This window comes from Galeopterus variegatus, unplaced genomic scaffold (assembly GCF_000696425.1).
Source record: "Galeopterus variegatus unplaced genomic scaffold, G_variegatus-3.0.2 Scaffold92, whole genome shotgun sequence".
Taxonomy (NCBI): domain Eukaryota; kingdom Metazoa; phylum Chordata; class Mammalia; order Dermoptera; family Cynocephalidae; genus Galeopterus; species Galeopterus variegatus.
This window is the reverse complement of record NW_007726203.1, coordinates 1100510-1126646: the sequence shown is the minus strand read 5'-3', so window position 1 is coordinate 1126646 and position 26137 is coordinate 1100510. Positions and strand designations below refer to the sequence as shown.

Here is a 26137-nt window from a genome sequence, read left to right as displayed (position 1 = left end):
AGGCAGTCCTTATTCTACTTCTCTACCATGGCCGGTCAATCAGTAACAACCAAGGAGCATAGGTGTGCATGCATGTGTGGGGAATATTAAGATAGGAGATGTCCTTCCTGCTTTTTTTTTTTTTTTTTGTGACCGGTAAGGGGATCACAAGCCTTGGCTTGGTGTCGTCAGCACCATGCTCAGCCAGTGAGCGAACCGGCCATCCCTATATAGGATTCAAACCTGCAGCGGGAGCGCTGCTGTGCTCCCAGCGCTGCACTCTCCTGAGTGAGCCACGGGGTAGGCCCCTTCCTGCTTTTGAGGAATTCCAAACTGGTTAAGTAAATAAAACACACAAAGGCGCTCAAAAAGCAGATTATATTACTGCAAATGTTAAATAATAAGTTGGATGCCTAGTAAATACAATTCAGGAGAAAAATATTTGGGGAATCTAACAGTTTTGAATTGAGATTCTTGAAGGCAAGGTCTATGACTTATTTATCTCTGATTCCCAATAAACATCTGTTCAATGAACAAATGAATGAACAGCTGCACTCACTGCCCAACGTATGCCAGTGTAAAACTCTGCAGCCTGCCTGCCTGCATGCTATCTTGTTCTCATTTTCTTACTCTAAGTATGTTTTCATATTGAAAAAAGACATACATTCTTATTGCAACAAGGTTAGAATAAGGCATAACAAAGAAAACAACGGTTATACAAGTCCTGTCATTAAAAGATAACTGCTGTTAACATTTTGCTATGTGGCCTTATGTATTTTTTATGCACAACCAACTCACACTTTCATTTTTTTAAAAAAATGGAAAAATATAATTCTGTTGTTTAAACTGGCTTTTTAAAAATAGAACAATGGGATGGCCGGCCCGGTGGCGCACTGCTATAGTGCGCCGCTTGGGAAGCGTGGTGGCGCTCCCGCCGAGGGTTCGGATCCCACATACAGACCGGTTCCCGCTCACGGGCTGAGCGAGGCATGGGAGCAACACTGAGGGTTGCGATCCCGTTGCCGGTCCCGGCCCGGTACGGGGGCGACACTGAGGGTTGCGATCCGTTGCCGGACACGGAAAAAGACAAAAAGGAAAAAATAAATAATAAAAAAAATAAAAATAAAAAATAAAAATATAACAATGGGGCCGGCCCGGTGGCGCACTCGGTAGAGTGCGGCACTTGGGAGCGCGGCGGCACTCCCGCCGAGAGTTTGGATCCCATATAGAGACCGGTCCGCTTGCTGGTTGAGCGCAGTGCAGGCGCGACACCGAGGGTTGCGATCCCATTGCTGGTCGCGGTACAGGCGCAACACCGAGGGTTGCGATCCCGTTACTGGTCACGAAAAAAGACAAAAAGGAAAAAAAAAATATATATATATATATAAAACAATGTATCAAGGTCACTTGTCTACCCATCAACAAAATCTAGATCATTTTTAAGGACTGAAAGGATTTTGTTGTGATGAATATGCCCTATTTATTTATTCAACCCACATTGATGGGTATTTAGGTTATTTGCAGTTTTTCATAAGTATAAACATGTGATATAACTTTGCCTACTTCCCCAATTATTTCCTGACTCTAAATCAATGTAAGTAGATTCAGTCAAAAGAGTGACAAAACTTTAAAGTTTTTTGATACTTATTGCAAATTACCCACTGGTTGGGTTTTTAGATTTTCCATTTTGTCCGTGAATGATAAAGCATCTATGATTGTTTGGGGATAAAAAGGAAAAAAGGTGATACCATTCTGTAGTAAATGCAACAAGTATTTTTATGTGAAGTTATAAAAATAGAAGAACTAAATAGAAAAACTTATAGAAAAGCCAAAACAAACAAACATATAACTTTCCCGTGCAGAGAAATGGGGCTTAAGACACCAAACATGCCTGTGCCAAGTTTTGGGCCTTTCTGCAAACAATTATAATATAGAAGCCCTTTGCTATCTGATGTCCTGGGCAATCAGCAGATTTTCCTTCCCAGATTAGCATCTTCAGGGCTTCTGAATCCCATTATATGTCTTATAGTTGTGCCACTTTCTCCAGGGCAGTGTTAGCTTTTTTCTATGCCATGTCACTGCTGGAGGAAATCTGTGGAGGAGCTTCTCTGATATATCATTCACAGTCTGCATTTTGTCAGTATTTGCAATTATATTAACTAATTAATTCAGTAATTTATTCAATGACATTTATTTATTTATTTAGGTTTTTTATTGTGGTAAAATAGATTGATATGGATGGTATCTCCCAAGTTTTATGTATTAGTAGCTTGATGCCCACTGTGACTGTTAAGAAGGTGGGAAATCCTATTACGGTAATTGAAAGATAAGGCCTTCAAGAGGTGATCAGATTCTGAGGACCATGCCTAGTGAACAGATTAAAAATGGTAGTCAGGGACATGGCTCTGAGGGGGCTTTAAGAGGATAGTGAATGAGGAGGTTGGTCTCTCTCTGCTCCACCATTTTCTACCATGTGAGACTCCTGCGTTGCTGTAAAGCCACTACCAAAGAAGGCCCTCACCATAAGTGTCCCTAGTCTTTGGACTTCCCAGCCTCCAAAACTGTAAACAATAAATTTCATTTTCTTATAAATCACCCAGTTCCAGGTATTTTGTTATAAGCAACATAGATAGACTAATATATATATATATAACATAAGCATTGCCATTTTAAGCATTTTTAAACATACAATTGCATGGAATTACATTCACAATGCTATGTGACCACCACCTCTACTTATTTCTGAAACTTTTTCATCATCCTAAACTTAAACTCTGTACCCATTAAGCAATAACTTCTCATTATTCCTTCCCCCCAGTTTCTGGCAACCTCTTATCCACCTCTGTCTCTGAAATCTTTTTTTTTTTTCTTCTTCTTCTTAATGGACATGATTATTCAATGATATTTATTGGGTGCCTATTCTGGCCAAGCACTGTTCTGGCACTGTGGATCCAGAAGTAAACAGAACAGATTCTCTGCAGAGAGGAATAGCGGGGGAGACAGAGAAATAACACACATATATACAAACAAATGAAATAATTACAGACTTGGAGGAATACTGGGAGCAGAAAAAGAAGGAAGGCAATAGGGAAGAGTCTGAGCTGTGTTTCTATCAGGTGGCCTCCCTAAACAGTGCTAGTACCTGGCTTGCCTCCTGGACCACTTAGCCTGGGGTTCTAGCTGGATCACCCTTCAGGCAGTGAGGATCTCACAAGCCTCCACAGGAGGAGAGGCTTTCCCTAAATGGTCCCACTGCCGGGAACAGCAATGCCTACACCTGAGAGTCAACCAGCCTTCTAGAAACAAACACTACGGAAACTGGCTGGGTTCAGTCCCCAGTCTTGACATACACACAGACTTGGTTTTAGAGTCTTGCTTGCAGAAGGCCAGCCAGAGACACGTCCAACCAAGCTTCACTGTTTTGCTGCTCTTCAAAAATCTTCAATGGAAGGTGCATCAGCAGCGTGTGAAGAGAATCAAGACAGCCTAACTTTGAGGAGCTAATAGTTTACAGCAGTCGGTATTCTGTGTGCTACAAGGAAGAACTGGTTGGCTTTAAGAGCTCCCTGAAGGTTGAAAATGCATCTCACTGGTTTTGTACAGAACTTTGCACATATTAAGTCTTCAATAAATATATGTTTCTTGAATGGGTTTTCAGATCTCGCAGAATATTATTTTAGTTGCTGGAATGTGAAAGAATTATTTGGGCATAAAAATTATTCTGAAACTAAAATCATTTTAGAATAATTCACCAGGCAGCATTCTAAAAGTGCCTCTGGCAATCAAAAGCAAATGGGTAGAACTTTTTGTTGAGGGATTGATGGTGCCTCAGTGTAACAGGAAGGGTCTATCAGGAAAGAAACATGTTGAGTACCATTCATAGCTTCTCAATAGTGAATGATGTTAAGTTCTGCAGATTGATTGAAACAAGCAAAGATTTCCTCTTGCTGGTACAGGGTAAAATAAATGACCACACACTACATAGATGATAAAACAAAAAACAAACAACGCTTGATATTAAAATGCCAGTGAAATCTAATGAGGGGAGATGGAGCCAAAAGTCTACATCTGTTCAATGATTTCTTCAGGGCTTCCTGAGGAGGGCTGACCCCACACATGTACCTGTGAGCATGAAGCAGATGCTGGTTTTTCCTGCTCCGTTGTGTCCCAGGAGAACAGTGATCTGCCCCCTGTACATATTCATGGTCATACCTTTGATTGCTGTGTGTTCACGCCTTCCCTTGTAAAACACCTGTAGAAAAGTCAAGGTGTGACTGACAGCATAACATGAACACATGAGTGGCATTTCTCAAGAACCCATGACGGGCTGCGTACTCACATCAACCTCCCTGAAAAGTTCATCAGTGGGAATCCATGTGTGGGAATCCAAGTGGAAGTTTAAAGAGGAAGCCCCTTCTACAGTTTAACTGCCTAGAGCTACTAAGGAAGCAGACCAGGAGCGGTCCTGGGGATCTGTCTTCTCCTTGGTCCCTGGAACCTGATAGTGGAGAACCTGAACCACAGAGGGCCTGGAGCTCAAGCGTGAAGTACTCGGAGTATGAGCGGGCACTCTTCTCCCTGCTTCTGGAGCCAGATCTTGCTCTGCATCACCCGGCTAAGACCCTGAGAAAGGGCACCCTGCTTCTTTTGTGGGAGGTGTTGATCTTGGGAGGGAATCCCAGACAGACAAGCCTATTTTCCAAGTCAAATAAATCCAGTGTTTTAAATATTATTTTTTTTCTTATTATACAAGCAATTCATATATAAGCTTATAAAGAGTAAATAAAAATACCTATATGCCGCTCCCAGAGACAGCTTTAGACTATTTCTGTCCTGTCTAATGGTATTTGGGATGGAATCCAGATCCTACAGTCGGGTGTAACTTAGATGTCACTTCTTCCCACAACCTAATTATGTTTGGGAGCAGGGTGCTGCTGAAAGGAATTTGATAAACTTCCCCTGCTCCCACATCTGTTTGATCTCGATTGTTTTAAGGGATGATCTATGGAAGGAAAAGAAGGGAGGAAGGAAGGAAAGAAGGAAAAAATCTTGCCAAAATAAAGAATTTTAATCCTTATCTTTCCCCACAGATGAGCTACAGTAGCCATCTTGCAACCACAAAATGATAAGCACGTAGATGAAAGCTAACAGGTTACAAATTACAAATGACCCAAGGAACATCAGTTAATCATTCAATCAACCAGAAGAGCTGTGGTTTGGGATAGCTTTGTTGAACAGCTGAAATGATGCCTGAACTATCTGCCTGCAGACTGCTTATTATGTGAAAAAAGAAAACAAAATTCCCACAGTCAGTTGGGTGAAAACTAAAGCATTCCTAACTATTACCATAGTACGCGGAGGAGCTGGAACTATTGCCCATTTCATGAATCCTCGCTAGGATGTGATCTCCTTGATCCCATGAACAGAAGAAGGCAATACAAAGTGCTGAATAGGGCCTCAAGTGTGACAGTGCTGCACCATTGATGGTACCTTTCCTTCATAGTGAAAAATGGAAGATTTCCAATAAAAAAACAAGCTCTATAGGACACTCCGGGGCATACAGATTACATCCAGGCATCTTGTTATGATAGTCCTAAGCACAGAGTCTGCATGTAGCCAGTGCTCAGCAGACACTTGTAGAAGAGCAAACACCTCTATTTCTACATTTGGAAGCCAGGAGTGAAATCTGGTTTACAATTCAATCTGCTATATAAAAATGCTGGTGGATAAAAGTCATCCATCAAATGGCTGAATTCTTCAACAAAGGGGTGTTTTGGCATTGGGAGGATGAGAGGACACTGTTTTCAAAAAGAGATCATCTAGACCCTCCACCCAGTCATTTTAACTTTATAACAGGAAATAGGACATTTCAAGTTATAGTTCTAATTTTGAGGATAGTATTACAGAAGGGAATTAAAATTCTCAACCACAGACATACCTTGTAACTACTCTTAGAATAAAACAGATGCTTATATGGACTATTTCTTAAGTTCTTGGAAGATTTGTGAGCTGATACCTTGTATAGATGTTGGATTTCAATTCCTTTTATCAAATCTGTAGGTTCTTCCTCAATGAACTCGCTTTTCAGGGCTTTTCCGGGATCCCCCATGAACAGCTGTGATTGTGTAACAGATACACGTTTTCCACACCAGTAGGAGGTCTGGAGAAGAAGTCAACTTATACATTAATCATCTAGGTGACCTGACTTTCTTTTCTGGAAGATAATATTTTGGTAAATTAGATTTTCCCACTCCACGGTTTACTTGTTGTATCAAATATTTAATGGTGCCTGGAGAAGTTAAGCAAATTGCTCATGGACTCATTACTAATCAACTGCATTTCAACCTACAAACCATGGTCCCAAGGATGGAGCTACAAAAGAGGCCTCCTATGCAGGCTCCTGGTGTACAAGGGAAACCATGGTGTCAGCACTCAGCGTCCCTAGGGACTGAGGCCTGGAGAAATACTAGAGTCAACCATTAATCATTTCCCCACACTCTAAGAAGGGCGAACATGGCAACCTTTGCAGAGGTCACAGCTGAGCACCTGTACAGGATCAGGGACACCAGAGGCTGCTGCAGGAGGAATCAGGACTGAATCAGGCATGAGGAGCTCAACTTTGTAAGAAAAACTTGGTCATCATGGGAGAGAAGTGATTCTGAGAATTTCACGGGGATTTTCAATGAAAGCTGCGCCCTCTGCCAGCGCCCTGGGGGTCACAGAGGTCTCAAAGAGTTTCAGGGCCATTTCAACAGTGCAGCTCATTGGGGAAAGAGGCAGCCAGAGGGCTCTAGCATAGGAGAATGTGAGTCCTAACATTTGAGTGGACACATGTAAGACTATGCAGGTACTCTTGCGGAGACTCTGTATGGGACTGACGCTACCAGTCCCAGCCCACTGTATAAGCAGAGGGCAAGAGTCAGAGAAACTGAGACTCACCATTAATTATGCTCCATTGACAACCACAAGTTGATAGGTTTGGGATGAACTCAGCTTAGAGACCTCATGGAGTTTGAGATGTTAATCAGGGCATCACCGAGAGGGGTATAGATATTGATAACAAACAAGAGAAAGTCTAATGTCATCTATAAGACAGCAGCATCAGTACTCACCATGATGAAGAAGTACCAAGGCTTGGGTGTACCGTACTTCCCTGGGAAGACGGACTCCACGTACCAGGCTATCAAGCAGTATAAGAAAGAGTCCAGCAGCAGCAGCAGCAGCACCTGAGTGAAGTTAAACTCTCCACTTACACTGCCTATATTCTTCCACTGGATGCCTGTGCCTATTACAAAGGAAGGAAACAGTCACTACATCAAAGACAGAGAGGGGTTACCAGAACAATGACAAGACTGGACTATTTGTGTCTGTGGTGTTACGGGACCAACACTAGGCACAGGAAAGGGGAAGGCTAGAGAAGTTTCTCCCATGAGTTAAAACTTTTTTATTATTGGCAAAAGGTGACAGTAATTTCACTGGTACCAAGAAGAAATTTGGCCATCTAAGACATGTCTCCATGCTTTGCACATGCTATGTGGAATACTTCCCCCGCCCTCTTTGCTTGGCTACTTCTTACTTCAAAGATCAGATAAGATAGCTCCTTACCCAAGAAGCATGTATACCCACTCTCCTTGTCTGGATTAGATGTGCAATCCATGTGCATCCAGAGGACCCCATGCTAACTCTTAGAAGCTCCTGCACTGCATTGTGAATCACTGTGTTCACTTATCACTGTCCCCAGTGCGTGTGGTCTGTGGGACTGGGGACTATCTTTTATCTCAATATCTCCAGCACCTGACCCAGGGTCTATTATGTAGTACACATTCAAAACATGCTTATTCCAGGAATAAAGGAAAGCACTGACGAAGGGCTTGGGACCAATTCTCAGATACATATGGAGATATGTATCCCATGTGAGTCAAGTGTCTAATCTGAATACAAGCTGGCAAAGCTTTTCATTGAAAGCATCCAAGCTGCTGCACATCTGCTGCCAACACAGCAGTATCAAGGAGGTAGAAATTAGTAACACCACAGGAGAGATCTGAGTGCTGGTGAGCAGACAGACGGGCTAGATCAATGCTCCTCTAACTTGAACATGCTTGCTAATCACCTGGGGATTTTGTTAAAATGCAGATTCTGATGAGGTAGGTCCGGGTGGGCTCAGAATTCTGCATTTCTAACAAGATCTCTGGGAGTGCTGATGCTGCAGTTGACACAGGTCACACTCTGAGGAGCAAGGGCCAGTTGACCTCTAAGGCCCTTCCAGTGATCAGATTCTTTGATTTGTGTCTGTTTGTGCCCACCAAGAGCTTTGCCTTTCTATCTTTTGCATTTGGGGTTACAAACAGGTCTTGCACATCTCAGGACTGATTCTAAAGCTGCTGCAAATGTTAAGCATACTTAGTTCATGAAAGCCAGGTACATCCTCATCCAATACAAAGTCCGCAGTGTCCAAATGGAAGAGAAAGACAAAGCTCCTTTTCCACCTCAGTAGAACTTTGATTGTCAATTTTATTTTTATTTATTGTGAATATACATATAGAAAAGTGCATAAAATAATTTAACAATTACAAAGAAAATACCTGTGAAAAACTATGCCCCAAATCAATCACCCCAAAGATCCCAACTGTGCACACTCCATTACAACCCCATCTCTATACTGATATTTATATGCAGCACATAGTTGGGTTTTGCATTTTTATCCAATCTGACAGTTTCTTTTTTTTTTTTTATAAGATGACCAGTAAGGGGATCTTAACCCTTGACTTGGTGTCATCAGCATCACACTCTCCTGAGTGAGCCACAGGCCGGCCCTGACAGTTTCTTTTTAATTGGTATATTTAGATTGTGAATGTCATCAAAATTGAAATGGAATCGCTTTTGTTTAAAAAAAAAAAAGCAAAAAACCCTGCCAGATAGAGCTGGGGAAGGCCATGAAGGGAGATTTCTCATGCACAAACGTCTGATAAAAATTTTCACAAAGGACTCTTCAAAACTACAACCTTGCACAGAGGCCATCAAAAACTTACACAAAAATACTCCACAAGAACATCTGCACAGCAGCTGCCTGTCCAACCTCAGAATGGCCTCACCCTTGTTGTTGATCCTCATAGCCAAGGATAATTATCCCAAACAATTATGTAACCCTCCATTGCAGTGTTATAATCCCAATTAAACTCATTTTTCTTTCAGAGAGCCTCTCTCTGTTTGTTATGCACATTAACAAGATCATTCACATTTAATGTGATTACTGATTGTCTGGATTAAAATCTATCATCTTGCCAGCTCTTTACTGTTTGTTCCAAACTATCACTTCTTTTTTCCTCTTTTTTTGCCTTTTCTTGCATTAATGGAGAATTTTTTTATGATTCCATTTTATCTTCACTATTGACTTATTATTTAAACCACTTTTAAAAATTTAGTATTGCCCTTGGGTGTAAAATATACATCTTTAACTAGTCGGAATCTGTCTTCAAACAATATTCTACTGTTTCAGGTGTTGGGTAAGAACCTCAAGACACTGTATTCTCAATTCTTCCTCCCATCCTTTGTGCTATTGTTGACATACATTACACTTCTACACAAGCTATGAACACAATCCATTGCTACTGTTTTTGCTTTAGCTAAAACAAAAACAGCTCCCTTTTAAAGCAAAAATAAATTAGACAAAATGAACTTATTTTCCATTTTCAGTGCTCTTAATTTGTTTGTGTAGATCCAAATTTCTGTCTTGTATGATATACTTTTTGACTTCCAATCAAGATGGTGGAATAGACAGTCTGCAGCATCACTCTCTCCCACAAATCAACGAATTTCAACTATAAAAATGTAACATCAGCCAAGGTGGGCTGCTGGAGCTCAGGTGAAGAGAAGGAGAGACCTATGGAACTCATGAAGGCAGGAGAAACCATGAAGAGAAAGAAAAAACTGCTCTCAGTGTTTTGGTCTGCGGCCACTTTAATGCTGGACCACATGGAGCAGGAGCTGGCAGAAGCCCCAGCTGTGCCCTTTAGATGGAGTTATGTGGAGGCAGTAGGGGAGAAGAGGACTTTGGTGGCACCCAGGACAGCAAGACCACTAATAGTGTTCCCATGGACCCACGCAAGAGTGAGGAGCCAGAACAGCTGAAAAAGGGGAGCCACTCAGAGGCCAGTGAGTCATCACAGGGGACCAGTGCAAGGCCCGTCCCATGGCAAGTGTTTGGAGCATGGGCGGTGGGGGAGATGAGCCCACCAGGAGATCACTGGGACACAGCAAGGACAGACAAGCCTCCCCCCAATCAGTGCAGAACCACTCAGAGGAGACTGGTCAGGAATGCAGAATTGTACGGGGTGCAGTTTGATGAAAAAACTCAGGCCCAGATCAGAGTTTCTACACAACCCAGGTGCAACGAGTATCTGGAGAGCTGGAAGTACCTATAAGGTCAACCATTAAACCCTGAGCTGCACAAAAAGCCTTCCCTAGGGAAACAGCAGCAAAGCAGCAATTTAGCTCAACCACACAGCTCAAGTACTGGTTCCCACAGGAAGTTCCCCTGTTTTAGAAGCAAGCAAAGGACAAAAACTTAGTTCCAGCCCAGTCATACCATGAATGCCTTGGGGCCCACCAGGGGACATGAGCATGAAGCCAGGGGTAGGACCCCCGCCCACAACCACTCACACCACCAGCACCTCAGGGCCCCACCCAGGAACCTGAGGATCGGAGTCAGGACCAGACCCCACTCCCACTTACTGGCACACCACCAATGCCTAGGGGCCTGCCCAGGGACCTGGGGCTAGCAGCCAGGGACTGGACCCCCTTCCCACAACCAGGCATGCTGTGACAGTGCCTCAGGGCCCCACCTGGGGGCCCGAGGCATGGAGAAAGGGACCAGACCTCCCTCCCACAACAAGGCAAACCACGCCAGCACCTCGGGGTCTGCCCAAGGACCCAAGGCATGGAGAAGGGGACCAGACACCCCTCCTACAACCAGGCACACAGCACTAGCACCTTGGGGCCTGCACTGGGACCCGGGGAATGGAGAATGGGACTGGAACCCCCCTCTCACAGCAGGCACACCATGCCAGCGCCTCGGGGCCTGCCCAGGGACCTGGGGCATAGAGAAGGGGACTGGACGAACCTCCCACAACCAGGCTCACCACACCAATGCTTCGGGGTCTGCCAGGGGACCCAAGGCATGGAGAAGGGCACTGGACCCCCCTCCCACAACTAGGCTCACTATGCCAGCACCTCAAGGCCCACCCAGAGACACAGGGTAAGGAGCTGGGACCAGACCCACCCTCCCACAACCAGGCATGCCAGGTCAGTGCATGAGGACCTGCCCATGGGCCCGAGGCATGGAGAAGGGGACCGGACCACCTTCCCACAACCAGGCACCCTGCGCCAATGCCTTGGGGCCTGCTCATGGACCTGGGGGAAGGAGAAGGGTACTGGACCCCCCTCCCACAACCAGGCACACCACGCCAGCTCCTTGGGGCCCATGATGGGACCTGGGGCATGGAGAAGGGGACCAGATCCACCTCCCACAACCAGGCACCCCACGCCAGCACCTTGGGGCCTGTGCTGGGACCTGGGGCATGGAGAAGGGGACCGGACACCCCTCCCACAACCAGGCACTCTGGGACAGTGAATAAGGGTCCTGCCCAGGGGCCCAAGGCACGGAGAAGGGACCGGACCCCCCTCCCACAACCAGGCACACTGTGCCAGCACCTTGGGGCCTGCCCAGGGACCTGGGGCATGGAGACGGGGACAAGACCCCTATCCCACAATCAGGCTCCCTGTCCCAGTGCCCCAGGGCCCACCCAGGGACCCAGGGTATGGAACTGAGGTCCGGACCCCCCCCAACCAGGCACTCCATGATAGTGCCTCGGGGCCTTCCTTGAGACCAGGGGCATGGAGAAGGGGACCAGAGCCCCTTCCCACAACCAGGCTCACCACGCCAGTACTTCGGGGCCTGCCCAGGGACATGGGGTAAGGTGCTGGGACCAGACCCACCCTCCCATAACCAGGCATGCCAGGTCAGTGCATCAGGGCCCACCCAGGGGCCTGAGGCATGGAGAAGGGGACCGAACCTCCCTCCCACAACGAGGCACACAATGCCAGTGCCTTGGGGCCTGCCCAGGGACCCAGGACATGGAGAAGGGGACCGGACCCCCTTCCCACTACCAGGCACCCTGCACCAATGCTTCGGGGCCCATGCTGGGACTGGGGTATGGAGCCTGGGACTGGAGCCGCCCCCTCACACAACCAAGCACCCCGTGCCAGTGCCTCAGGGCCTACCCGGGGATCCAGGGTATGGAGAAGGGAACTGGACCTCCCTCCCACAACCAGGCACACTGTGCCAGTGCCTTGGGACCCACTCGGCGACCCAGGGCATGGAACTGGGGATCAGACACTCTCCACAACCAGGCACACTGCCAGCACCACAGAGCAGGCCAAAACATCTCCTCCATGTGGGTGGCCCACCATAGCCACCATGATAACCATGGCTGCCACAAAGGTGGCTAGATGCCACAAACACCACACAGATGGTCCACCAGCCACTGGAGTGAGTTGACACAAGGAGAGTCACCAGCAGAGATAAAGAAAGGAAGAGGATATCTATCTCCACAGAGCCCATTTCATAGTGACAGAAGAGGCATCTGCTCTATGATAGTATTGGAGGACCTGATCACGCCTCTCAGCTTTGGACAGATCATTTGGGCAGCAAATTAACAAAGTAACCATTATTCTTTCAGAGGGAGAAAAGAAATCTAGGGTGATTGAGGGGGGGAGGGGGAGAAGGGGGATGAGGAGGGATTGGACAAGGGGCATAAAGAATAGTTACAATTTGTAACAACATATATGCTAGTAATATTGATTCAATCAACATATCTCAATGTTGAAACCCAAAAATATACATAATCAATTTTGATTCAATAAAAATTAAAATTAAAAAAATAAATGATATACTTTTTGCCTGAAGAGCTCAACATTTCTTGTAATGTCTGCTAAGCAATTAATTTTCTCAGTTTTTGTTTACTTGAGAGCGTCTTTATCTCTAATTTTTGAGATATTTTCACTGGGCGAAGAATTCTGAGTTGATCGGGTTTTTCTTTCAGCACCTTAAAAATATCACTTCAGGGCCGAGCCCGTGGCGCACTCGGGAGAGTGCGGCATTGGGAGCGCAGAAGCGCTTCTGCCGCGGGTTCGGATCCTACATAGGGATCACCGGTGCGCTCACAGCGCTCACTGGCTGAGTGTGGTGCGGCCGTCTCCAAAAAGGACAGGAAAAAAAAAAAAAGCCACTTCATTTTCTTCTAGCTTGTATACTACATTTATTGGCCATTTGGATATCCTTTTTCTCAAAGTGTCTAGTGAAGTCTTTTTGCCTGTTTTTCTTACTACAAGATCAGATTTCTAATTGATTTTATGAGTTCTTTAAATATTCTGGGTACAAGTCTTTTGTACATTAAATGTGTTGTAAGTATCTTCCCCTACACTATAGCTGTCTTTTCCTTCTCTTTATGGCATTTTAATTTTAATGTCAAATTTTAAATTCTTTTCCTTTATGGTTATTTTTGTGTCTTAGTTTAAGAAGTTCTTCCTACTTCAAGGATATGAATATATGCTTCTATATCATGTCTAAAAAACTTTATAGTATTTTGACAGTGGACTTGATTTCTGTGTATGGTGTAAATGAGGATCCAATTTTGTGTTTTCCCATAAAGCTCTCTAATTGCCCCAGAACCATTTATTGAATCCCCACTGCTCTGTAGTATCATCTCTGACATTTAGAAATGCTTTTGTCTGGGCTTTCTTTCTGTTTCTTTACACTCCCATATAAATTTGAGAATCAGATCATCAAGTTCCTTTAAAACACACATACAACTGGTGGAGTTTAGACTGAGTAGGAGTTAGATGTTACTTCTTTCCACAATTTATCTAATTACGTTTGGGAGCAGGGTGCTGAAAAAAATTTGGCAAACTCCCTCTGTCCTCACACCTGTTCAATTTGGATTGTTCTAAGTCAACTATGACAGTCCTGTTGCCTGACTTCTTAATTCCCTTGGAGTAGATCTGGCCATGTGACATAATATCTCTCTATTCCCCACCCTAACCTTCTTTTTGACTCAACCAATCTTTTGGTTATTACATTTTCTCTCTATCTATTTGAAAGTTATACAGTACACTGTTTCTAGCCTTTTGGTGGTTGGCTCAGTAATGATTACACCTTGCATACTTCACTTAGCAAAGTCTAAAGTTAATTAATATCTTTACTCTCTTTCCAGAAAGTATTTACCCTCTTTTGATTTCTAATTTTATACCCTCAAAAATTCCTCTTATGTATTTTAATTTTACCTCTTTTTTGAAAATCTGAATATATCCTTTTTGTTTGTTTGTTTTATTAATACAGTCATTGTATAAAATCACTGTCTTCAGGCTCCCACTGTTGCTCCTATGAAAAGCAATTTGTCTTTTTTTCTTGGGCTACTCTTAAGATTTTTCACTTGACCTCTGGTGTGCTCAGTTTTAATTGATAAGTCTAGAATTGATTTCTGCTTATTCATCTTTTTATTAATCCTGTTTGGGATTTGCTCAGCTTCCCAAATTCTAGTTTGGGAATACTTTGGTCACTATCTCTTTAAATGTATTTCCTCTGCCCCATTCTCTTTCTTTTGCTACTGGAACTTTGGTTAAATGCATGTATATCCTTCTTACTCTTTTCTTTTCTTTTTTCGAAGATGACTGGTAAGGGGATCTTAACCCTTGACTTGGTGTTGTCAGCACCGCGCTCTCCCAAGTGAGCTAAATGGCCATCCCTATATAGGGATCTGAACCCGTGGCCTTGGTGTTATCAGCACCACTCTCTCCCAAGGGTTGGCCCTCTTCTTACTCTTTTCTGCATGTCTCTTACACTCTCTTCCATATTTTAAAGTTTTTTAATCCTCTGTGCTGCCTTCTGGATTATTTTTTCTAACCTACTTTCAGTTCACTAATTCTCCTTTCAGCTGTTTCAAATTTCCTGTTAACTCATCCACTAGGTTTTTAACTTTGTTACTGTATTTTGCATTTCTGGAAGTATTTATTATTTCATCCTTTTTCATACTCCCTAAGTGTACTAGGCAGTGTTCTATCACAGTTGTGTATGTGTTTAACAGAATACCTGAAACTGGGTAATTTATAAAGAAGCAGAATTAATTTCTTACAGTTTTGGAGGCTGGGAAGTCCAAGGCCAAGGGGCACATCCCCTTCTTGATAGGAACTCTCTTCAGAGTCCCGTGGCAACACAGGGTATCACACAGCAATGGCTAAGCAAGAGTGCATTTCCACATGCTTTCATCCTTTCCTTATTAAAGTCCCCAGTCTACTCCCTGATAACCCATTAATTCATTAATCCACTGGATGGATCCATGAATGGATTAATACATTCATGAGGACAGAGTCCCCATGATCCAGTCACATCCCAAAGGCCATGCCTTTTAAAACCATAATCTGATTTCCCACCCTCTTAACACTATTACAATGGGGGTTAAGCTTCAGTGAGTTTTGGGGACATTCAAACCTTAACACTAGGTCACTTTTAATTGTTCCTGTTCTTACAGATATTTTCAAGCTTGTCTTTCTAAAGAGTATATAGTAAGCATTGTTTTATAATCTGTGTTCTGATAATTCAAAAATGTGAGGCCTTTGTGAACCTGTTTCTACTTTTTTTCTGGTTCTGTTGGTTCTCACCTACAGTGATTTATTTTTTCATGTCTTTAACTACTTTTTGTTGTGATGCTTATTGCCCTTGAAAAACTATCTGTGAGGATTCCTCATGGCAGAGGATAAAAGTGCCTTCCTCCAGAAAGCGTGTGCAGCTGCTTCTGCCAGGCATCTTTGTAGGAGCTTTATCATTCTGGGACAATTTTAAATTGGTTCACTGCTTAAAGTTACCTGGTCTACTCATGCAATATGAACCTGGACTGCAATGCCTCTGAAGAACTAGCTTGCAACAATTTCTCAGGGGCAATTGTTTTCTTTGTTTTCCTTCCATGATATGGTAAGCACCACGGCAACATTCCCTGAGGTCTTCTAGGTTATAAAGGGATGGTAGGTGGACATGGAGATGTACTTCCCTGATCCCCTTCAAGAAAGTTGTTGCCTCAACCATTGGAAGTGCTATGGCAGAGGCCTTTTATCTGCCAGCCCCTTAGGGATGTCTTAGCTGCACAGCTGCTTAGCCCAAGGTCATGCCCTTTCTTGGTTGGCCCATATCCAATGACTGATGGAGGTATAAAGGCCTGTCCATTTCAGCCCAATGCAGGCCACTCAGATGGACCATTTTAGCTCTAGAACTGTCCAAGACTGTCAGGACTATATTGTAGCTCAATTTTTCCCTCTGCCCAATCTTGCTTCTTCCCCGTGCCTTCCACAGGTGTTATCCCAAGGGTACTCCCTAATAAATATCTTGCAGCTGAATTCCATCTCAGAGTCTGTGTCACAGAGAGCCTAACCTTCGACTGTTGGATTTATTTCTGGGTCACAGTTATTCTAAAGGTGTAGCTCTTGGGAGCCCAGATTAATGTGGAGAGGGTCTCCTAGTATGCTCTCCACCTGGGAGGAACCCTGGGCCTTGATGTCTAACTCCCTTTTCCCAATCGGCCATTCAAATAGAAGCCCAAAGTCTTCCTGTTAGTAATTGACCTCTGAGCAAAAGTGGCTTTGGTGCTGTTTACTTTTTGGGATCAGCAGTTTCCCTAAGGTTTTGGCCAGGTGGTTCTTTAGTACCTGCATTAACTCTTTGATTCTCTTAAGGGATTTAAAAAATTGCTTATTTCTCACTATTTGCAACAGGAGAGATGATCTGAATAATCAAGACACAAGATACCTCTCCTTGTAATGACTCCTGAGGGAGCACTGCCAGCTTCTCCTCTCAGTAGAGACTTGACTAGGACACCTCCTGGCCAGAAAGCCAGCGGGTCCTATTCATTCACTCATTCACTTAACATTGCATATTTGGGTGTCAACATTTTACCAGACACTAGGGAAGTGTCTAATCTAGACACTGGGGAAACAGGGTAGAAAAGAAAATAGACTGGATCCCTGCTCTTACGGTTTACTGTCACTAGATGGTAATGCCTCTTCCTCACCCTCTTCTTTCCAAGAGCGATTTTTCTCTAAACCTATTGGCCTCTTGCCCCACAGGCTTCTGTTCCCACAAAAGAATAATACTTGGTGAGTAACCAGGTCCACATTTATCAATTTGTCAAAATGCCTAAACCAGGGAGGCGTGAAATTTCATTACTTTCTTCTTTCCTTTCCATTCTAGAACAATGAAAAGCAGCTAAATGGGTAGGAGTGTCTGGTCTCCTGGCTCGAACTTCATCTCAGATGGAGGCAGAGAGTCAGTAAGTATGTCTGGCTGTCATGCTGAACTACATCATCCAAAGTCGTCTTTAGGAGTTATAAAACGGACACTTTGGTGTTAATATCACAATGCCTTTGTTTTACCTCTGGATTCATTCAAAAATTAAGGAGGGAAGAAGGATGCTATTGATCGAGACACTCTAAAACTAAAAACAGTCTAGCAAATAATGAATTAATAAATAAACCAATCAATGAGAGCCTTGAGTGACAAACCCAGCTGCTTCACAAACATGCAAATCCTGATTTTAAGAAGAGGATAAAATATTTCTGTCAGGGCCGGCCCGGTGGCACACTCGGTTGAGTGCGGCGCTTGGGAGTGTGGTGGCGCTCCCGCCGAGGGTTCAGATCCCATATGGAGACCAGTCCGCTCACTGGCTGAGCGTGGTGCGGGTGCGACACCAAGGGTTGCGATCCCGTTACCGGTCACGAGAAAAGACAAAAAGGAAAAAAAAAATTTCTGTTATATGACCACAGAGTGGGCCAATTAACTTCCAACCTAGAGCTCTGAAACACTTTGTATATAGTGATTCCTGCTCAAGATTACAATGGAAAGCTCTATACTAGATGTATTGAGAAAATTTATACGGGAATTTCATCAGTTCACTCACTTTTTATAATGCCTGAAACTGATTTAAGCAGATAGGTCAGATGAACAGAAAAATTCAATGCAGCAAAAGTATAAGGATTCTAAATAAAAAATACTGTCCTTGGAGTTCCCACATTTCACTAACCATATCTTTAGATATTTGTACCGGCTTGCGATCATACACATCTGCGTTCCTTCATCTGTAACCGTAGACGGCATTTGTGAGCCACTCTGTGCCTTTCAGGAAGGAACACTGATCACAACATCAACAGGGGCAGTATGCTTTCAAACCAAGAAAACTTCAGTGTGGAAACAAAACTAAGAGTTTATTCAGTCAAATCTCTCACCTAAATTCCCTCAACTTTCAACAGACAGGCCCCACAAAGTACTCATATTAACTCCCTAACATAAGGAATCAGAGGTACCATTTTAAACCTATTTTTTCCCATCAGTATTTTTAAATTGTGGTTCCATATTACTTTGTTAAAGAAAACCACTCACTTTCAATAAATTCTGGCCAAGTTCACATTCTTTATTATATTTTAGGCAGTCTTAACCCAACGGCCCATTTGGACCATCCCAACTTAAAGAAATTTGTTGGTAGGTGATGCCTCTAATCAGGTAATTGGAGATTATTACAATCACAACAAGGGGATCCACAAACTAGATCCAACTTAAAACTCCTATTCCTACTATCTGCTTCTAAGCCAGGGTGTAATATCTAGAACCAGGATTCTGGTGATAATAGCTAACGCTGAGTAATGAAGGCACTTGCTAGAGTGTTCACAGTATATCACCTTAGTGTACCATTGAAATTGGAAACACTAAGTACTAAAGCCCCACAGAGTTTCAATGGGTCCTGCATTTTGATTGATACTCAGGCTGTAATCTCCTGCAATGAAATGTAGATGTTCTGAGGAATTCTTCACACTTCAGAAGCATAAAGACAAAGAAAACTTGGGATTGCATTCCAACTGTGGAAGTTATAAAGGAGCTAGAACACCTCAGATGGAAGGTCCCCTAAACCAACCTGTAAGAGAAGGACCCCAAAGTCTATGAGAATAAAATATGATATATGTAAAAAGCACTACATTATCTGTAAAGTTCCAAAATGTTATCCAAACTTCTAGTCATAAATCTAAGTATTTTATATTTATATAATTATATACACACATAATTTCCTAATTCTTTAATATGCTTTAGTTTTTCTCCCCAACTACATTGTAAGCTGTATGATGCGAACCGTATTCTACATTTCTTTAGTGTCCCACACAGTCCCTACCATAGCTGTAAGTAAATCGTAAATGTGAAGAACACTGAATGAAATCTGCCAGTTATGTTTATTTGGAAACAAAGGTCAGCCTTGCCCATGGCAAAACATCAAAGTAGCTAAAAGAGAGTTTGGAAAAGATAAGGCCTCACCTTTTGCCTCAAATATGGAGATGAATCGGGCTCCCAGTGCCATGGCAACATTTGAGAACAAACAAGACACGATCTTTTGCAAGGAGCTCCTCTGGGGGTAGCTGAAAATGAGGTACAGGTATGGGACGTAGGTGAAGAAGAAGATGATCCCTCCTAAGGCAGTTGCAACGTGGGCTGCACATTCAGAGGGAAGAAATGAAAAGAGATCCGTCACTAATGCACAGAGAACTATGGCATAAGCCCTTACCCTGCTATGGCAAGGAAAGTGTCTCTGCATTTGTCTCAGCATTTCAGAAGGGAAGCAATCATTTAAGAAATTTCAGTAGACACCTTTTGTAGTTGCACTCTCACCAGAGAAAGGCACAGAACATTTGCAGCACCTAAAAAATGAATATCCTAACGTAAAGCCACAGATACCTAACTGCCTAAACCACCTCTAAAATGATACGATAAAAACCCTCTTCTTCAAAGATGAGTATTGCATCTTTTAAGCACTCCCTGGCACTCTGGCAAGCCCTGTATATACATCATCTTATTTAGTCTTTATAATCTCCCCATTTTGCAAAGGAGGAAACTGAGGCTTAGCCACATTAAATCTGCTCAGTGTCATGAAGCTAGTAAATGATGGTCAAGGACTCAGGATTTTCCAGGCTCTAAACATGGTGGCTTCAGATTTGGAGATAAGGTCAATCTGACTGAAGTCTGGAGGCTGAACTCAAGTTACATGCAAATGTTTCACTTCTAGGAAGTTAAGAGAATAAGGACTGAAAATATAAGGATTTGTATATGTACGTGTAAAAAAAGAGCTGCAGTTAAGACCGAGGCAGCCGTTGGCTGAACCTGGCTAAATGAACTATTGGCTGATCTTCCAGAATTCTGAATCCCAGTTTCTTCTTTTGTAAAAGGTGATAGTAGTTGCTAACATTGAGGAAGCTCTTACTGTATACCAAGTACTGCTCTGAGCATTTTAAATGCAATATTCCATTTAATCCTCAGAACTAAGTTATGAGGTAAGTACTATTATTTTCACAATTTCACTGAAGTGGGTGGATGTGCAGAGTCTAGCGACCCACTTGAGGTCAGCGTCCACACTGAGATGCAAGTACAGGCAGCACTTTGAGGCCAGAGCTCAAGCTTTTGACCTCAGTGATGAAGGGGCAAATGTTCATTTGAGGAGTGGGAGAGGTTTGGAATAGTTATCTCAGACAGATGTGGGACAAATTGCTGACAGAATGTGGCCGGATTGCAAGCCTGTGCTCAGGACCCCCACTTGAGAATCGTGGACCTAAAAGAAAAAACCAGTCAGCACAGTGGTGAATTTTTCTTCAGCCAAGTTCTGCTGCTCAATTTCAGGTGCAGGGAAGACATGGAGCTGGGTTTCACCAGGGTTGAGGTTTTGCCATAAAAGTTCAATGGATAACTGATGGGTTAAGTTAAAGAAGTTATCATAGTAATAGACCACGGGATCTGATCTGGGTAAAGAAGCAAGTGAGGCACACGGTGGGAGTGACAGGTGGTGAAAATGGGGTAGGGCCAATGGATCAGAGGGCTTGATGGGGGTCAAAGAATTGTTGGAAGGGGAGGGTACAAAGGGAAAGGAACTAACAGGAGAGGCAGTGGAATTCAAGAATGGGATGTTTGGACCTGAGATTCTGGAGTTTCAATTATTAATAAGATCGAAGTTTAGAGGATGACCATGGGAGCATGGGATCACTGCTGTGGAGTGCAGAAGAGATCATTGGAACTTGCAGGTCAACGATCTGAGAGAAAAGGGAATTGGGCCATCAAGAATGGTCATAGCAGTAGTTAATGAAGCCAGGAGCTAACATGCTTCAATGAATGAGAAGTAACTAGGAGCAGTGGATAACTTCAACAAAAGGCACCACTTGGTTTAGTCTGATGACCTCACTTCAAAGGAGCTGAGTTTTTTAAGCAAAAAGGAGAGAGAAATGATCTGGAGGCAGCAATCAGGAGCAAGGAATACACCTTCCTACTTTTAGTGCTTGTGGTGGTGCAGGGCTGTGAGGGACAGGTGCCCCAGCAATCTTCAGTGATGACCAGTAAGGTCATTTTTTTGTATCATTATAAATCATGGATTTTTACATATTAATATTTTATATGTTTCCACCCATTGCAATTACTCATTTTTGGTGCTCAAAATATCCTATCTTAGGTGAGTGGATACATCTTCAAGTTGACTTTTTTATCTCATTAGTATGTGAGAGCTTCCTTGCTGTGGTACAAAATATTCAATACTCATGTTTCATACATTTGCTTCCTCAGACCTCAAATTAGCTTTTTCTCTCAGGAGGTCTGGTTCCTCTTAGAGATATTCAGAGGCCACAATCTGGACACTAAGGTGTTTATTGCTATTAGGTTGCCACTGCTTCTAGGTCTTTGCAATGGACATGGTAAAGAAATACATTTCAAAAAAACAATGAACAGGGTCCGGACCATGGCTCACTTGGGAGAGTGCGGTGCTAACAACACCAAGTCAAGGGTTAAGATCCCCTTACTGGTCATCTTTAAAAAATAAAAAACAGGGCCGGCCCGGTGGCACACTGCTGCAGTGCGCCGCTTGGGAGCGCAGCGGCGCTCCCGCCGAGGGTTCGGATCCCACATACAGACCAGTTCCCGCTCGGTGCGGGCGCGGCACTGAGGGTTGCGATCCGTTGCCGGACACGAAAAAAGACAAAAAGGAAAAAAAAAAAAAAGATGAACTTATACTAATAATCCTAATTAATGCTTACAATTATATGGTATCGCCTTAACTTCCTTGTATCTCTTTTCTTTTACACTAAAATGCTTGGCTTTTACTTTTTTTTTTGCTTTATCCTCTGATATATCTCAGTTAGTTTCAACATAACAATACCAATACTACTACTAACAATAAAACTACTAATTATAGCTTAAAATTTCTTTGCAGTTCTTTTTGTTCTTAAAATATCTCCCAAGGGCTGACCAGTTAGCTCACTTGGTTAGAGTGTGGTACTGGTTAGAGTGTGATAAAAAGGATTTGGATCCCTCTATTGGCCAGCTGCCAAAAAATAAAAAATAAAGAAGTATCCCATGAAAGGCACAATGTAAACACACACTATCAGGGAAGGGATAGAATTTATAGCCACTCTCTAGAGAGAGACCTCAAGACCAAATTAGAGGAAAATACAATAGTGAGTTAGGTCAAGGTAGTCTGTGGTAGTATACAAATCTATATCCTTACAGAGTTTTCAAATCAAATTATTCTAACAAATCAGAAAGATGTTAAACTCTAACTATGGCTGTAGATTTGTCTACTTCTCCCTTCATGTATTTTGTAGCTCTGTTATTATAGGTTTTACATTTATGATTGTCTCCCTGATGAATTTATACATTCATTATTATGAGATGTCCTTCTCTATCTTTGGTAATACTCTTTTGTCTTAAAGGGTATCTTTGATGTAATTTTAGCTATACTAGCTTTCTTGTTCTTGCTGTTTGCACAGTGTACCTTTTTCCAACCTTTCACTTTTAACTAAAATCTTTATATTTACAGTACATCTTTCAATTTGGTATTCCTTTTTTTAAATCTCATTGGATAACCTTTGCTTTCTAACTGATGCATTTAATCCATTTATATTTAATGTAATTTTGATATGACTTGCTCAAGTCTACCACTTTGCTATTTAAAAAGATTTTTTTCCTACTGTTTTTCTGTGTTCATCTTTTCCTACCTTCTCGGATGTTAATCAAGTAGTTCTTGGTTTTAGTAAGTTCAGTGTCTGGGTTTCTTCATGAATGGTTTCTGTTGACTTCTTTTTTCCTGTGAATGGGCCATACTCTCCTGGAATTTTTTTTCCTTTTTTTTTTTTTTTTTTTTTTTGTGTGTGTGTGTATTCTTTGTATTTTTTGTTGTTGTTGTTGTTGAGAATTGGACATTTTGAATAATGTAATGTGGTAACTCTGGAAGTCAGATTCTTCTCTCTACCCTAGGATTGTTGTTGTTTCTTGTTAAGGACTGCAGTATCCATACAGAAATGTGTACATGAATGTTCATAGCAGCATTATTTATAATAGCCAAAGGTGAGAACAAGTCAACTGTTCATCAACAGATGAATGGATAAACAAATTGTGGTATGCACCTAGGACAGATTATCCATCCATAAAAAGGAGTGAAGTACTGATATGTGTTATAACTTGGATGAACCTTGAACACATTATGCTAACTGGGTTGTCTTTTTTATTCTTTTTTTTAAGGAAAAATTAACATAACATAAAATTAACCATTTAAAAGTTTACAATTCTGTGGCACTTAGTACATTCACAATGTGTGTAACCACCATTTATATCAAGTTCCAAAACATTCATTGCCCCCCAGAATACCCTCATGAACACTTATTTTCTGTTTGCTTGTTTTTTAATTAAAAACATCCTAGTGGGTGTGAAGTGGTATCTCATTGTGGTTTTACTTTGCATTTCTTTAATAACCAATAATGTTGAACATCTTTTCATGTGCTTCTTGGATATCTGTATATCTTCTTTGGAGAAATGTTTATTCAAGTCCTTTGCCCATTTTAAAATTGGGTTGTTTGTCTTTTTGTTGTTGAGTTGCAAGAATTCTGTATGAATACTAGATACTAAACCCTTATCGGTATATGATTTCCCATTCTGTATTTGTCTTTTCAATTTCTTGATTATCTCCTTGATGAACAAAAATTCTAAATTTTGATAACATTTGATTTAATTATTTTTTTCTTTTATTGCTCTTGTTTGGGGTGTCAAATCTAAGAATGTATTGCTAAATATGAGGTCATGAAGGTTTATCCTATGTTTTTTTTCTAGCAGATTTACAGTTTTACTCTTATATTTAGGTTATGGATCCATTTTGAGTTCATTTTTGTACATGGAGTGAAGTAGGAATCCAACTTCATTCTTTAACAAATGGTTATCCAGTCATCTCAGCACCATTTGTTGAAGAGATTATTCTTTTCCCATTGAATGGTCTTGGCACCCTTATCAAAAATCAATTACCATAGATGTATGGATTTATTGTTGGACTCTCAGTTCTTTCCATTGGTCTATATGTCTATTGTTATGCCAAACCTGTATTGTAATGACCCCTGTAGTTTTGTAGTAAGTTTGAAATCAGGAAATGTGAGTCTTCCAACTTTGTTCTTCCTTTTCAATATTTCTTTGGTTTTTGAGTCCCCTTGTAATCCATATGAATTTTAGGATCAGCTTGTCCATCTCTGGGGGGAAAAAAAAGGCAGCTGGGACTTTAATAGGAATTGCATTGAATCTGTATCAATTTGCAGAATATTGCCATCTTAACATTACAGCTTTCAATCCATGAGCATGGGGTGTATTTCTATTGATTTAAGTATTCTTTGATTTCTTTCAGCAATGTTTTGTAGTCTTCACTGTATGAGTCTTTCACCTCCTTGGTTAAATTTATTCCTGGGTATCTTACTTTGGATGCTCTTCTAAGTGAAATTGTTTTCTTAATTTTCTTTTGAGAATGTTCATTGCTAGTGTCTAGAAATATAACTGATTTTTGTGTGTTAATCTTGTATCCTGCAAGTTTGCTGAATTCATTTATTACCTCTAGTAGAATTTTGTGTGGATTCTCTAGGATTTTCTCTATATAAGATCATATCATCTTTGAATACAGTTAGTTTTACTTCTCCCTCTCCAGTTGGATGCCTTTTATTTCTTATTCTTTCCTAATTGCTCTGGCTAGAACTTCCGATGCAATGTTGAATAGAAGTGGTGAAAACATGTATCCTTATCTTGTTCTTGATCTTAAGGCGAAGGCTTTCAATCTTCACTGTTGAATATGATGCTAGCTGGGGATTTCATAAGTGTTCCTTATTAGGTTGGGAAAGTTTCTTTTTATTTTATTTTATTTTGTTGATATACAATGTGGTTGATTATTGTGGCCCATTACCGAAACTTCCCTCCCACCTCCGTCTCCTCCCTCGCACCCAACAATGTCCTTTCTGTTTCCTTGTCGTGTCACATTCAAGGCATTGTAGTAGTTATATCTTCTTCCCCGCACCCCCGGTTTTTCTGTGTGTGTGTGTGTGTGTATGTGTGTGTGTGTGTGAATTTATTTATTTATTTTTAGCTCCCACCAATAAGTGAGAACATGTGGTATTTCTCTTTCTGTGCCTGACTCGTTTCACTTAATATAATTCTCTCAAGGTCCATACATGTTGCTGCAAATGGCAGTATTGCATTCATTTTTATAGCTGAGTAGTATTCCATTGTGTAGATATACCACATTTTCCGTATCCACTCATCCAATGATGGACATTTGGGCTGGTTCTAACTCTTGGCTATTGTAAAGAGTGCTGCGATGAACATTGGGGTACAGGTATACCTTCGACGTGATGATTTCCATTCCTCTGGGTATATTCCCAGCAGAAGGATAGCTGGGTCATATGGTAGATCTATCTGCAATTGTTTGAGGAACCTCCATACTATTTTCCATAGAGGCTGCACCATTTTGCTGTCCCACCAACAATGTATGAGAGTTCCTTTTTCTCCGCAACCTCGCCAGCATTTATCGTTCAGAGTCTTTTGGATTTTAGCCATCCTAACTGGGGTAAGACGGTATCTCAGTGTAGTTTTGATTTGCATTTCTGGGATGCCGAGTGATGTTGAGCATTTTATCATATGTCTGTTGGCCATTTGTATATCTTCCTTAGAGAAATGCCTACTTAGCTCTTTTGCCCATTTGTTAATTGGGTATCTTGTTTTTTTAATCTATATAATTGCTTG

The 26137-nt window shown here is 42.0% G+C and overlaps 1 protein-coding gene across 1 annotated transcript in view; it reads right to left on the bottom strand.

Moving 5' to 3' along the window:
* The window catches only part of LOC103598100 (ATP-binding cassette sub-family A member 3-like), a gene marked incomplete at its 3' end in the record, with an annotated part of 76704 nt that overhangs the window by 16469 nt on the left and 34098 nt on the right, over positions 1-26137 (bottom strand). Inside the window, exons 8-11 of the mRNA XM_008582038.1 lie at positions 19379-19552; positions 7092-7264; positions 5996-6094; positions 4102-4231 (exon numbers count right to left, since the gene is read on the bottom strand). Of these exons, the coding sequence (XP_008580260.1) occupies positions 4102-4231; positions 5996-6094; positions 7092-7264; positions 19379-19552 (576 nt within the window). The remainder of the gene's footprint in view (positions 1-4101; positions 4232-5995; positions 6095-7091; positions 7265-19378; positions 19553-26137) is intronic.